The following is a 12,145-nucleotide window of genomic DNA, read 5'->3' as shown; positions in this document are numbered from 1 at the left end:
AATAATTAATTTAAATATTTTGTTTTTTACATCATAAAATATTTTATATTTTTCCTTAATTTATCTAATCTTTTTAAAACAATATCCTCTTGTAATCTAGAAAATGGTTATGAACCAGGAGCTTGCACTTAATTTTAAAGTATGTATTTTCCTGTTCTCCCAATTTTGTAATAAATGTGTATAAAATAATCTATCGCAGAGCATGTATAATACTTTATATGCGGATTAGTAGAGTAATCCCTCGAAATTGCACACAAAAATATCTAGTACAACGAAAGGGTTAAGGATGCCGCGTGTTACTTAAGATTTAAATTTGTTCCAAGAGCTATTTATATTTTTGTAGAACTATAACTATTCCAACAGATTGAACTGCATGTTTTTATGTTCATATTAAAAAATAATACACACAATAAATTACATGTCATTAATTTGAGCTTTATTTTAAGAAATTACAACACTTTTATTATAAATATGTAATAATATATTAACTTCAATAGCCACAAAGCCAAATAATATTTAAATTGGCAATAAAGATAGTGACGTATTATTATTTAGCAAAAGAAAATAATCCATAATTGATTTTAAATGCAATATGGCATGCTCAAAATGAGTATTTTCACATTGTAAAGTTTTGAGTGAAATCGTATTCTATTGTGGGAATGACCGTTTGAACAAATTTGAGAAAAACTATGAGGTATGAGTGTACCCCTAATTCGCCGCCGCTTTCCATCACAGTCTCTATGATCTTCTTCATAACTTCAGCATGCCTGTAAATTTATTTTTATATAAGTTTTAACTTAAATAGTATGTATCATTTGTTTAAACTTAATTTAAAATACCTGCAAGGATGTACAGATGCCATACTTGGTCCTGGCAAATGCGGATGAGACTCCATTGTAACAGTTTTCTTAGCATGATCTTGCGAAACATCTTCATACATTTGTTCGACAGAAAGTGGTGAACGTTTCTAATATAAAAAAAATATTTGTGATATTTAGATTGTATATTTAATTATTAAAGAAGATATTTAGTACCTCATCGTAACCTATTAACCACAATCTTGGCGTTTGATAATATTTATCGTATGTTATATGTAGATCGTATGTTCTTGTGTGTACTATTTCGCCCCCGTCTTGTTTTCCGGACGACGATGCTTTGGCAGGACTTTTCTTTTGCGTCAAAGCTGTAGACTAAAATTACATCATCAATTAAATTATTTCAAATGTACGTAAATAATAATTTAATTTTAAAACTGACCGGATCTACTTCATCAAGTAAGCCGCTCTGCTGAAATGCTTCCATATCTTCAGCTTCACCCTCTTCATCCTCACCGCTCGAATTACCATCGGTGTTTTCTTCAACATCTGAATCACCAGTTGCGCTTTCCAAAGTCATTTCGCAAACCTAAAATTAATAAAATTGACGATTCAGACCTGTTTTCCATCGCTAACAACACTGATTTAGGTTCACTTTAACTTCTATTGAATTGAAGATACCGATGAAGGGCTATTTCATTATTTTATTGCTATATGAAGCAAACATGGTTGATAATTATAATGGGCCATTTATATAATTGATTTACCTTCTCTTCTACACTCAAAGCACCAGAGTTATCAAAATGATGGGTGTCTACCCAACCTCCCTCGGAATCCTGCTCATCTTCTATGATCTTCTCGTTGTCTTCGCAATATTCCATCTAAATTAAATAATGTGTAATGTGTATAATAATTATCTGTGGTGTGTATTGTATTATTCATACCTGTTTGCACCTCCGATAGCATGGAACGTTTTTTGTTATGAGAAATTGCCGTTCGGAGGGTAGATAACTTTTGATTCTGGCCTCATCTCCAGTCGCCCATTGCCACGTGGGACAGTGATGCACCAAATGATCACCGGCGACCACAAATTCTTCGGGTGTCAGAACTCCAGTTTCGCGGAATTTTGACTCCTGTTAAAATCATACTGATCATCAAAGTTGCTTGTAATAACAAATGAATACTTGGCATCTAGTGATAATTTGTTAAAATATTAATTAAATATCATCAATATTCATATAGGTTAACCGACTTTTTGGTGGTCTAAATTATATACTAATATAAAACCTTGAGCACTGGAGTGAGATATTCGGCAACGCCAAGGGCCGTTCCTTTGACTGTGTTAATTACGCTGTGCATTTTAACTGCTGCTGTCAAACGCGCGGCTGTCAGAAACGCGCTTGACAAACGTCAACTAATAAAATGCACCGTTGCCAATTCTACAAGTCAATACTATTGTAAGCGCTAACGCGACGCTACATGGCTACTCATGTGCTAATATGAAAAACAATGAAAACAAATAATATTTTATAAAATACTATACAAAAATTGTCTTTCTTGGTAGTCTACGTATAATGGATAAAACATATTAATATTATATTTTAATCGATAATAAATTATATTGTGGGGCCTATTTATATTTATATATAGATATTTGTTATAGCCAAAACATGGCGGCACTAGGGTAACAGTAGCGTGATGGTTTCGTCGCGCGCTCGCGCCCCGTATATTTACTAACATGTAACAACTTTATATCGCAATAAATTACTACTACAGCGGCTCAATCGCAAAAATATAATTTTTCATAATATTATACTTGTGAGCTAGTGTTATACAGATATTTTCAATAAAATTGGCTTATCATATAGTTATTTTCAAAAATTGTACAATTAAATTACAATCATAGTTTGTTGTTTAGGGACAGTGATGGTGACGGGTAGCAATTAGACACAGATTGAGCCGCTGCAGTAATATTTTATTGTTTACATTACAAAAAAGACCGAACTCTTGCAAGCTTGCCGGTAGAGAAGGAGAAAACCGTCACGCCAATGCTACTCCAGTGCCGACCAGTTTTGGCCATAACAAATCTAAATTGCCCCCCATAATTGTAATATTTGTTAATTATTAAGTGACCATATTCTGAAAATATCAAAGGAGGACACTAAGAAAAAAATGGTTGTGGAGGGCTATTTGTGTAATAACCATTTAAACTCGGAAATCTACTAAAGTCACCCAATTGCTTTTTTTATCTCTTTACGCAAAAATCAGTAAAAAAAAAGGTTTTCAAGAAAAAACTTTTTTGTGAATAAACATAAAATATCATTTTAAATTAATAAAAATTAAAAATCAGAACACAGTATCAAAGTAAAATTTGCATTTTCCAAAAAAACAATTAAATAATATTTTTAATTAACGCGTCCAAAAGGTTAATATGGCTGGGCTATAATAATCAGTCACCCCAAAAAACGTGCTATGTCTTAAAAAATCGTGAAAATATAAATAAAAAACAGATCGAGGTTGTATAAAGTTTAGAGACGGTGATGGTAGCGGGTGGCAATTATACACAGATTAAGCCGCTGCAGTAGTATTTTTATTGAAGATATAAGCTGCTTACATTGTAAAAGGGCGGACGCGAGACGATGCGTCCGAACGCCCGGAAGATTGCCCGTGTAGAGAGATATTTGTCACGCTAGTGCTACTCAAGTGCCGACCAGTTTTGGCCATAACAAATCTAAATCGCCCCCCATAAAAGTATTAATTTTAAGCTTATTTTTAAAATTTAGTTGGCCCACCCTTAGCTTTAACTAAGTTTGCAACCCTTTATGGCATACTGTCAACTAATGACTTGCAGGAGAACGAAGTCTATTTTTTTCATTCCATCTGCAATTTTTCTCGCAGCTCAATTTTAGATTTGCAATTATGTTGGAAAATCTTTTCTTTTATTTTTGCTTATAATTGCACTATAGGATTAAAGTCTGGTGAATATTTGAAACAAACCCTGATTTTTCACGAAGTATGGCACGGAGCGTTGTTTTGCTGAAATCGATGATAGCGTGGTCTGTGCTTGGAAATACTTTCCTGTAGGAATCCCTTAAAGTGGATTCTAATATTGATATCACTATTCATACTACCCTCGCAAATGTGCAGGTTTCCTACCCCTATTGCTGCCATGTAACCCCAGACCATAACACTTCCGACAAAGTATTTAGCTTTAGGTACTACATAATCAGCTAAATATTCTTTGACACACGTATACAATACTAGGGGTCCTAAAAACATAAAAAAACATTGAAAAATGTATTTTTGGGGGCTACTTAAATTTAGATTTTGTTATGACCAAGACTTGGCGGCATTTGAGTAACACTGGCGTAACGTATTCTCTTGATTTTTCGACGCTGACAAAAATTTATAAGGGATTAAATTTATATAAAAAAGTAATGTATTTAAGGCGCGTTGTTTTTAAATTTATCTAGAAACAAAACCTATAGATATATTTAAAAAATAATTTGAATAAAAATTGAACATATTTTTGTTTGAAAATGAATAAATCATAAAAAAATTGTAGATTACAACATTGTTAAATCGAAGCAGTATTAATATATTCGCACTGGCAACAATTATTAAACGTCGTACGTCAAGATGGAACCAGGCGATCGTGTGATCATTCCAGAAAAGGAGTTTTCAGTATGTAATTACTATATATAAATGAAAATGACATGGACTTAACGGTAACAAAAATGTGAGCAATATTTTGTAATTTTCAGGAAAAAGAATCAAAATACAATGCAGCGACTAATGACAATAGTATGACTAATGACATTGCATTTCAATATGCCTGGTGTTTAATCAACAGCAAATATCCAATCGAAATCAATAAGGTAAATAAAATGATTTGACTAGTATAGATATAATTATCTATGATTTCACATTATTGACATTTATTGCGTTATCTTTGTAGGGAATACACATATTGAACGGTTTGTGCAAATCGACGACTGATCGTCGAGATTACATGTATTATTTGGCTGTGGGTTATTCAAACGTTAAAGAATACAAGAAAGCTCTTGAAATACTGGATATTATGCTTGAAAGCGAACCTACAAACATGCAAGTGGCCAGTTTGAGGGTATGAAAATATTTTAATGTGTAGTCATCCCCCGTCAGTTTGATCGATTAAAATGTTGGATTCTATTGCCATTTTGTGATATTTTAATTTTTCATTTATAATATAAAAAGATACAAATTGAGATTGCTATATTTTAAAGTTCGATTTCCCAATATACGATGTTTTAAAATATATTTTGTTAATTTTCAGGAAAAAATTCAAAAGTTAAGTCAAAAAAATACACAAGAAAATGCCATAATTGCCGGAGGAATAGCTCTTACAGCAGCAGGTATGTTGATGGCTGGTTTTGCTCTTGCAAAAAAATGACATAAGGATAATAAATGAGACGTTAATTAGGTGCACCACTTTTTAAAGATTTCAGTTCACTATTGTATGTATATTTCAATTTTTTGTTGTGCCTAAATAATATCATCATGCTAACGTGTAAAATGAGTTAGATTTGGATAAAAAGGAAACCAAATAATATGTATTTAAATAAAAATATAGTCATTTCATGTAAAACTATTGTGTATTAGATATGAGTGAAAGCTTGCGCGCATCACAAGATTTCAAGATTAAATTTATTTGTACTAAACGAAAATATTATCAATGTTTCGGGAATGTGCGCTGTCTCCGTTTAGCAAAGAGAAACAAATATTCCAGTGATTAAAAATTATTTAACATGTTTTTCAATATTGTATGTTAATAAAATATGAATGTTTAAATTTTAATACATTTTTGCCTTCTTTAAATTCTTTTCCTTATTTATTCAGAGAATAATCACTAAATGCTTTCTATAAATTCTAGATGTAGAATTACTGCATTTGAGATCTGGTGAGTATGGTAGATATTACGACTCAGAATTCAGATATCCTGTGACATTGTGGTCAAAGTACGTAGTCGAGCAATTGATAACAAATCACTCGTACTTAAAAGTCACATTGTTTCGTTTCGATAAATGCCTGAAGAATATTTCTTTGGGTATGTAGAGTTCAAAAATTACCCTTCATTCATCTTAAAAGAATACTTTGTTCGCTCCAATGGTTTTCGGCTGATGGTAGTGAACCCAAGAATCATTCTGCTGCAAAAGTGCTTGACAGATATCAAAACACTGTTCTTTCAATTCTGAAGTCAGTTTGAGTAAAACACTTTGTGAAACTGCAGAACATCATAGACAATTAAGTTTGCTGATACATGTCTGACCTGGTCGAGAAAAGTACTACAAAATTCACGCCATTTTGGTATTTTAAAATCCAATAGTATACTTGTTGGAATGACAGACATGCATCTCCTCACTGAATCTGTTTAAAATATCCTATCAGTAAGGTGATCAGATTTTGAAAATAAAAAATCAAAAGAGGACAGTAAAAAAATGGTCATCTCGAAAATACTTATTCATAGATTTCTTTGAGATCTATAGTATTTCATTGAATGACGTCCCTGCATTCTATATTAATAACATACTACTCTTTATTGTCATTAATAAAGAGTATATTATTATTATTATTAATCGAAATAAAATAAGGAAGGTAGTACACATAATTATATTTTAATTATCATATTGTCTGGACTGAATCCTATCTTAGCTTTCACGTTAATTATTACAATACAATATACATATATTTCTTTTCAAATATTTTAAAGGTTTTCGTTATATTTTTTTAATACTTGGGGTAAAGGCAGGCATTGTGTTTTTAAATTATTTTATATCATTAATTTTGTGGGGGCTTATTTATAGCGTAGGGGGCTTATTTATATATGTATTTACTTAGGTTTATTATGGCCAAAACTTGACGGCACTCTGGTAACACTGGCGTGACTGACTCTCTTTTCTTGACAACTTTTGTTTTAACATTTAACTGTAATAATATTCAATAAAAATACTACTGCAGTGGTTCAATCTGTGTCTAATTATCACTGTTCACTCCTCATCGTCAAAATGTATTTATTTTATTATGGCCGAAAGTTACCAGCACTCTGGTAACACTGACGTGGCGGCGGCAAAAGGCAGCAACATTCTTTTGCTGGACCTCGACGGATAGACAACGGCCGTTGTTGTCTCGTTAACTTTTCATTAGTAAAAAAACAACGTGTTAACTATATATGTAACTTTCAATAAAATAATACTGCAACGGCCCAATCTGTGTCTAATTACAACCCGCCATCACCTGTCCGCCAAAATTTGAATGTTTTATCAAGCCCATCATTTCAAAAATTCTGTAGCACTTAATTTTTCAATTTTCGAGAAGTAAAATTTTAATAAATCAAGAAAAATCGAATTATTTCATCATCGAATGTGACCAGACATACTTCTTAAAAATATTATCCTCCATTTGTCTTTCGTCCTCCTCTGTTTTAGCTCCCTCAGCAATTTTAAATCATAGATGTAGATTAACTTTTATTTTTTAAAGTAAATCTATTAGTAGTAAATATATCGTTATTATTAAATTAATAAAAATAAATTATTTTTTTGAATGTAATGTTGTATTGTTCGTTTTAATATTTTTTTATTCTCAACTACAATATGATCCTGAAGTCAAATGGTTATTTTTTCATGCAACATACTTGTTCTGATTTATCGCTCGTATATTGTTTGCGGCCTTGAAGAGGTGTGGACATGGGAGTGAGCTTATTTATTGTTTAAACATATGGAATAGATTAAATAAAATATTCTAAAAGAAAATAAATAATCTTAAGTCTTTTGAACACCTAATAGAAAAGTAGACACGAGGGTAAGGCTCATACGCAAATAAGAAACTCACCGACTTCCAATCGAAAAAGTTAAATAATACTGTAGGCGTAGGCTTTTCTTCTTTTCTTTCTTGACATATGATTACTCATAGGAATGTTCATACAAATTAGGACCATTGTTGTTTATATTAATAATATAGAAAAATGTAAAATACATACATCTGTTTGCAGATAACACTTTACTGTTTCGGCGATAGCGCTAAAGAAGTGATCGATAACTTAAATATCGAATTAAGAATTAATAATAATGTGCTTATATTAAATAAAAATAAAACTAAATATATAATTATTAATTATATGTTATATATAGGAGTTAATTTAGATGAAATTTTGAAGAACATTGTAATTGAGTAATCAAACAAAATAGTTGAAAAATAGGTACATTATCTAAGATGAGAAATATATTAAGTGCAATTACAAAAAATCTACAATTATATTACATTGCCTCACTTTAATTATTGTGCAACAATATTAAATTTGTTTAATGAGTTACATAAGATGATGTTGCTAAAATTATAAAATAGTACAATGAGAGTGGTTTAAAATAAAAAAATTAATTTACTATTTGTAGAAGTATGATAGAAAGATTGGAATGGTTAAATTTATATTATACATAAGCTAGAAAATAATGTGTTACCAAAGTATTTAATATGAAATAAAAATGTACATACATTTAATTCTATAAATAAAGATAATTCAAGGGTAGATATTCTTAAAAAAATATATTAATGATACAATTTTATATTATAAAATTTTCAAAATATCTATTAATTATTTTTATTATATTTAATGATTTAATTACCATTGTATAATAACAGATCAATAATTTATGTAAAGTTAATGTTTATATTCCATTTCAATAAAATTAATTACTAATAAATTTGTAACTGTTTTGAGAAGTAACATTTTTTATTCATACCTTACCTTTCCTTATTCATTCTAGTAGTAGTCTTCGAGTTACAATGCTTCGACTTACAACTTTTTATAAAAAATAACTTATAAATTAATTATTTCATCACATGAAGCACCCTGGCAAATGGCTAATGCATGCAGGAAGAAATACGCATTGATTATACGTTGTTGAAACTTGTCTTATATATGTGTATATAATGATAATTAAAAGAGCTATTATAATTTTTAGATTCCGAGATAAGAAACGTGTGTATACGTTTATAAAAATATATAATTTTGCATTTGGGCTCATTTCATCTGGTTAATAGTTTTTAAGACGGATTATATTATTTATAAAATTGCTTGGGGAGGAGTGAAGTAGAGCTCACATCTCAGGGTCTATGGCCCCATTAGAGTTAATTTGATAATAACACTGTGAAAGCCAGTGTCCATTTTTGATATATCCAATCACACAAATTAAATATTTTATATAATAAAAATGAAAACACAGTGGCCAACGTTTTGAACACTTACTTTATTCTGATACAAATCATAGTCGAAGCAGTACACAGCTTTTTCAATTATATTTTTTATATAACAATATATGGCAAATGTAAAAAAAAATTAAAAATAATAATTATAAAATTAAGAAGTCAAAATATAAAAATCTATAAAGATAAATGGCAAAAGATGCGACAAGTTTTAAATTAACCAATTAAACAAAATGAATTAAAATTGATCTCATTTTGTATTTTAACAACAAAAATATACGTACATATAATAATTAACATTTTTTTTATGGAAATCTTTAGTTGAACGGTTTTGGCTTTGCGATTGTGTTTTAAAATACACTGATTTAATATTCTTAGATGAAATGCCAAAATAAACTGTTTTCATAAAACGTCCATAAGTATATATACCACACTGTCTCAGTAAAGCTCTTAATGTATTTTAATGGCTTTATTGTTACAATAGTATACATATAATATTTTTTAATATATGTATTTATGTTCACGTCAGTATCATTTTTTAAACATCATATTCATTAATGACTAAATCTTTTGATGTTTAGATCAGATTAGTTGTGGGCTTATTTGAATAATATAATGATTGGTAAGGTTTATATACATTACTTAATATATTACTATTATAGGGAGCAAGTATTTAGGAACTTGGAACGCCTGATTATCGTGTCACAGCGCAATACTTTTTTTGCATAAACGTTGTTAAGGCACGCTGATAGTTTTCATGGTTTTGCGTGAATGCACTAATAAACTACATATTATGTTTTGAGAAAACGTCATAAGTTGTTTTTATGCGGATGAAAATCTGACAACAGATCCAAATAATCCAGGCTCATTCATTTTATATTTTAGAAGGCACCTCGTCCCTCAACAGTAAGCATCTAAAACATCAAAAATTAACATATTCTTTCTTCTAATTTTTATTTTCCCTCCATAGATCTACAATATTGTTAATCTAAGCAATATCTCTTTTTTACATGTATAAGATTTATTAACGCGGCATTTAAACATACGGCATGTATTTAGAATGCTCTCTTTGTATTGATCATGTTGGAAAAATCTATACGCGTGATTCGTGAAGTATCAAAATTAAAGGTAACAATTTAAACACATTTTTAATAATTAATAAGGGTATTTTATGTACGATCTTTAGACGGATCGCGCCTAAACAAATTAAAAAATAAACAATCGGATGATAATAATAGTTACCTGAGTAATATGGCACCAAAGTGATGGCGACACCAGGCATTTAACAATATTAAGCTCGTACACTTACATAAATATAAATATGCTAAACATTATCAAACTAATATTTTTTTCTGAACGAATAAATAAAAATTATCCCTTAAGTACTTCTAAAATATTATCATTTTGCAGTAATGATATATATTTTTATATATATATATGTATAATAATAATGACTTATGAAAACATAAGCTAAAGCCTTTATACGCAATGTTCAAAACATTCGAAACAATCAAAAAAATTATCACACAATCAAGACATGGTTTATAGATTCAAGTTTTACATTTTGTGTAAGTTTACTCATAGTTCGACATCCCGTTGATTGTTTCTTATTCTAACAAATCCTTTTACTCGCCAACACAATAAAACAATTACGAAACGTCGAGAAAAGGAATAGAAATAAAAATATATACAAAAAATAAAAATATGTATAAAATGCCAACATTACACAAGACAGAATTTAATATTTAAATAATACATAAACACAAATGCAGTAATCTTTCTATTTATGTGCTTTTATGTTTTAATAATTGACACTATGTAAAAATATTTGAACAATTTCATGATGAAGATATTAAGCAATATTTTGACGATGGAATGTTTCCGATAGTAAAAAAATATTACGGTTGATTGAAATGAAGGTTAAATTACAGTGGGCAATAAGTGAAATATATGATTTTAAAAATATGCATTTATTTGAAAACGTAAATTAGTATTTTTATAGCCCAAGTACTTCTTTAGATCATTTTCTAAAAAATATCAAATGTTTTTTGTCCATCTTGACTTTGTAATATTTTTTTAAGTTTATGGAATGATTCACAGTGTATATTATGAAATTGATTGCACAATTGGAAAGATTACTGTACGTATATTCAATATAAAAAAACAATCCGTAATATGAAAATAGGAGATTCCTGTCTGTGTAACATCAGCTAAATAAAGGTGGCAAGTTAAAAATTATATTTTACAATTTAGCAAGTATACTAAGCACCTTTAATTTTTTTAAATATATTTAATCGCATTTTTCTCTAAACCTACATTTTTAAAAATTATAAAATGCATTTTATTTTATAAACGATAAAATTGTGCTATATATATATATATATATTTTTTTCAATATATATTTATGAACAAACTAATCAAGTTTTACGTAACACAATGTCGGCCTTTCAGTCCAATGAATAACAAACGACTGTTAACCTTCCGTCTAACACAATAATCTAAGAGACAGTTACTTAACATATATTTTAAACTATACATAACAAGTATATTATACATTCAAACGCTCTTATATTTTCCAATCGATTGCGTATAATCTAAGTACTGATTTATACATATAGATTTCATTATAACAAAATTATTAAAAGAAAACATTATACAGCCTGTTGATCTGAGGTATATCTGTTGTATTATAAATTTATAGTCAACGGATCAGTATCATATATTTTGATTTGTTACAACAACAAACAAATATAACAAATTGAACAAAAAAACAGTTGTGACAAATCAGTGCTTCCGAATCATTTTTTTACATTTCTTGACTTTCCTCATTATTTGGGAAGCACTAGAATATTTTTATATCAATATATACATGTATATTATAAACACTTGTAATCAAAATATAGAAACATAACCTGATAAAAATATTCCCATCAGTTATAAATAAGTTTTTTTTAATGTCTCAACAATTTAATATTTACCTATGGCATATGTATATTTTCAAAAATCGTAAGTTTTTTTAATATCGAAAAATCAATTATTCAGTCTCTTTAAATTACAATATATGTATATATATACAATTTTAATTATATCAT

The 12,145-nt window shown here is 29.1% G+C and overlaps 2 protein-coding genes across 2 annotated transcripts; one reads left to right on the top strand and one right to left on the bottom strand.

The window, feature by feature from the left end:
- Window positions 1-414: 414 nt before the first annotated feature.
- Atg3 (Autophagy-related protein 3) lies at window positions 415-2,348 on the bottom strand. The gene is made up of 7 exons (XM_088204200.1): window positions 2,103-2,348; window positions 1,760-1,948; window positions 1,583-1,696; window positions 1,258-1,404; window positions 1,035-1,190; window positions 840-967; window positions 415-767 (listed from the first exon to the last, which is right to left on the bottom strand). The coding sequence occupies exons 1-7, from the start codon at window positions 2,172-2,174 to the stop codon at window positions 617-619; spliced, it is 957 nt and encodes a 318-aa protein (XP_088060326.1). The 5' UTR covers window positions 2,175-2,348; the 3' UTR covers window positions 415-616.
- A 2,086-nt stretch (window positions 2,349-4,434) lies between these two features.
- Window positions 4,435-5,672, top strand: Fis1 (Mitochondrial fission 1 protein). The gene is made up of 4 exons (XM_088204206.1): window positions 4,435-4,499; window positions 4,580-4,693; window positions 4,774-4,941; window positions 5,131-5,672. Exons 1-4 carry the CDS (start codon window positions 4,455-4,457, stop codon window positions 5,245-5,247), a joined length of 444 nt encoding a protein of 147 aa, XP_088060332.1. The 5' UTR covers window positions 4,435-4,454; the 3' UTR covers window positions 5,248-5,672.
- The last annotated feature ends 6,473 nt before the right edge of the window (window positions 5,673-12,145 follow it).

This window comes from Plectrocnemia conspersa, unplaced genomic scaffold (assembly GCF_051122295.1).
Source record: "Plectrocnemia conspersa isolate PC_06_02 unplaced genomic scaffold, ASM5112229v1 ptg000014l, whole genome shotgun sequence".
NCBI classification, from domain to species: Eukaryota; Metazoa; Arthropoda; class Insecta; order Trichoptera; family Polycentropodidae; genus Plectrocnemia; species Plectrocnemia conspersa.
This window is presented reverse-complemented; position numbering and strand designations above follow the sequence as displayed.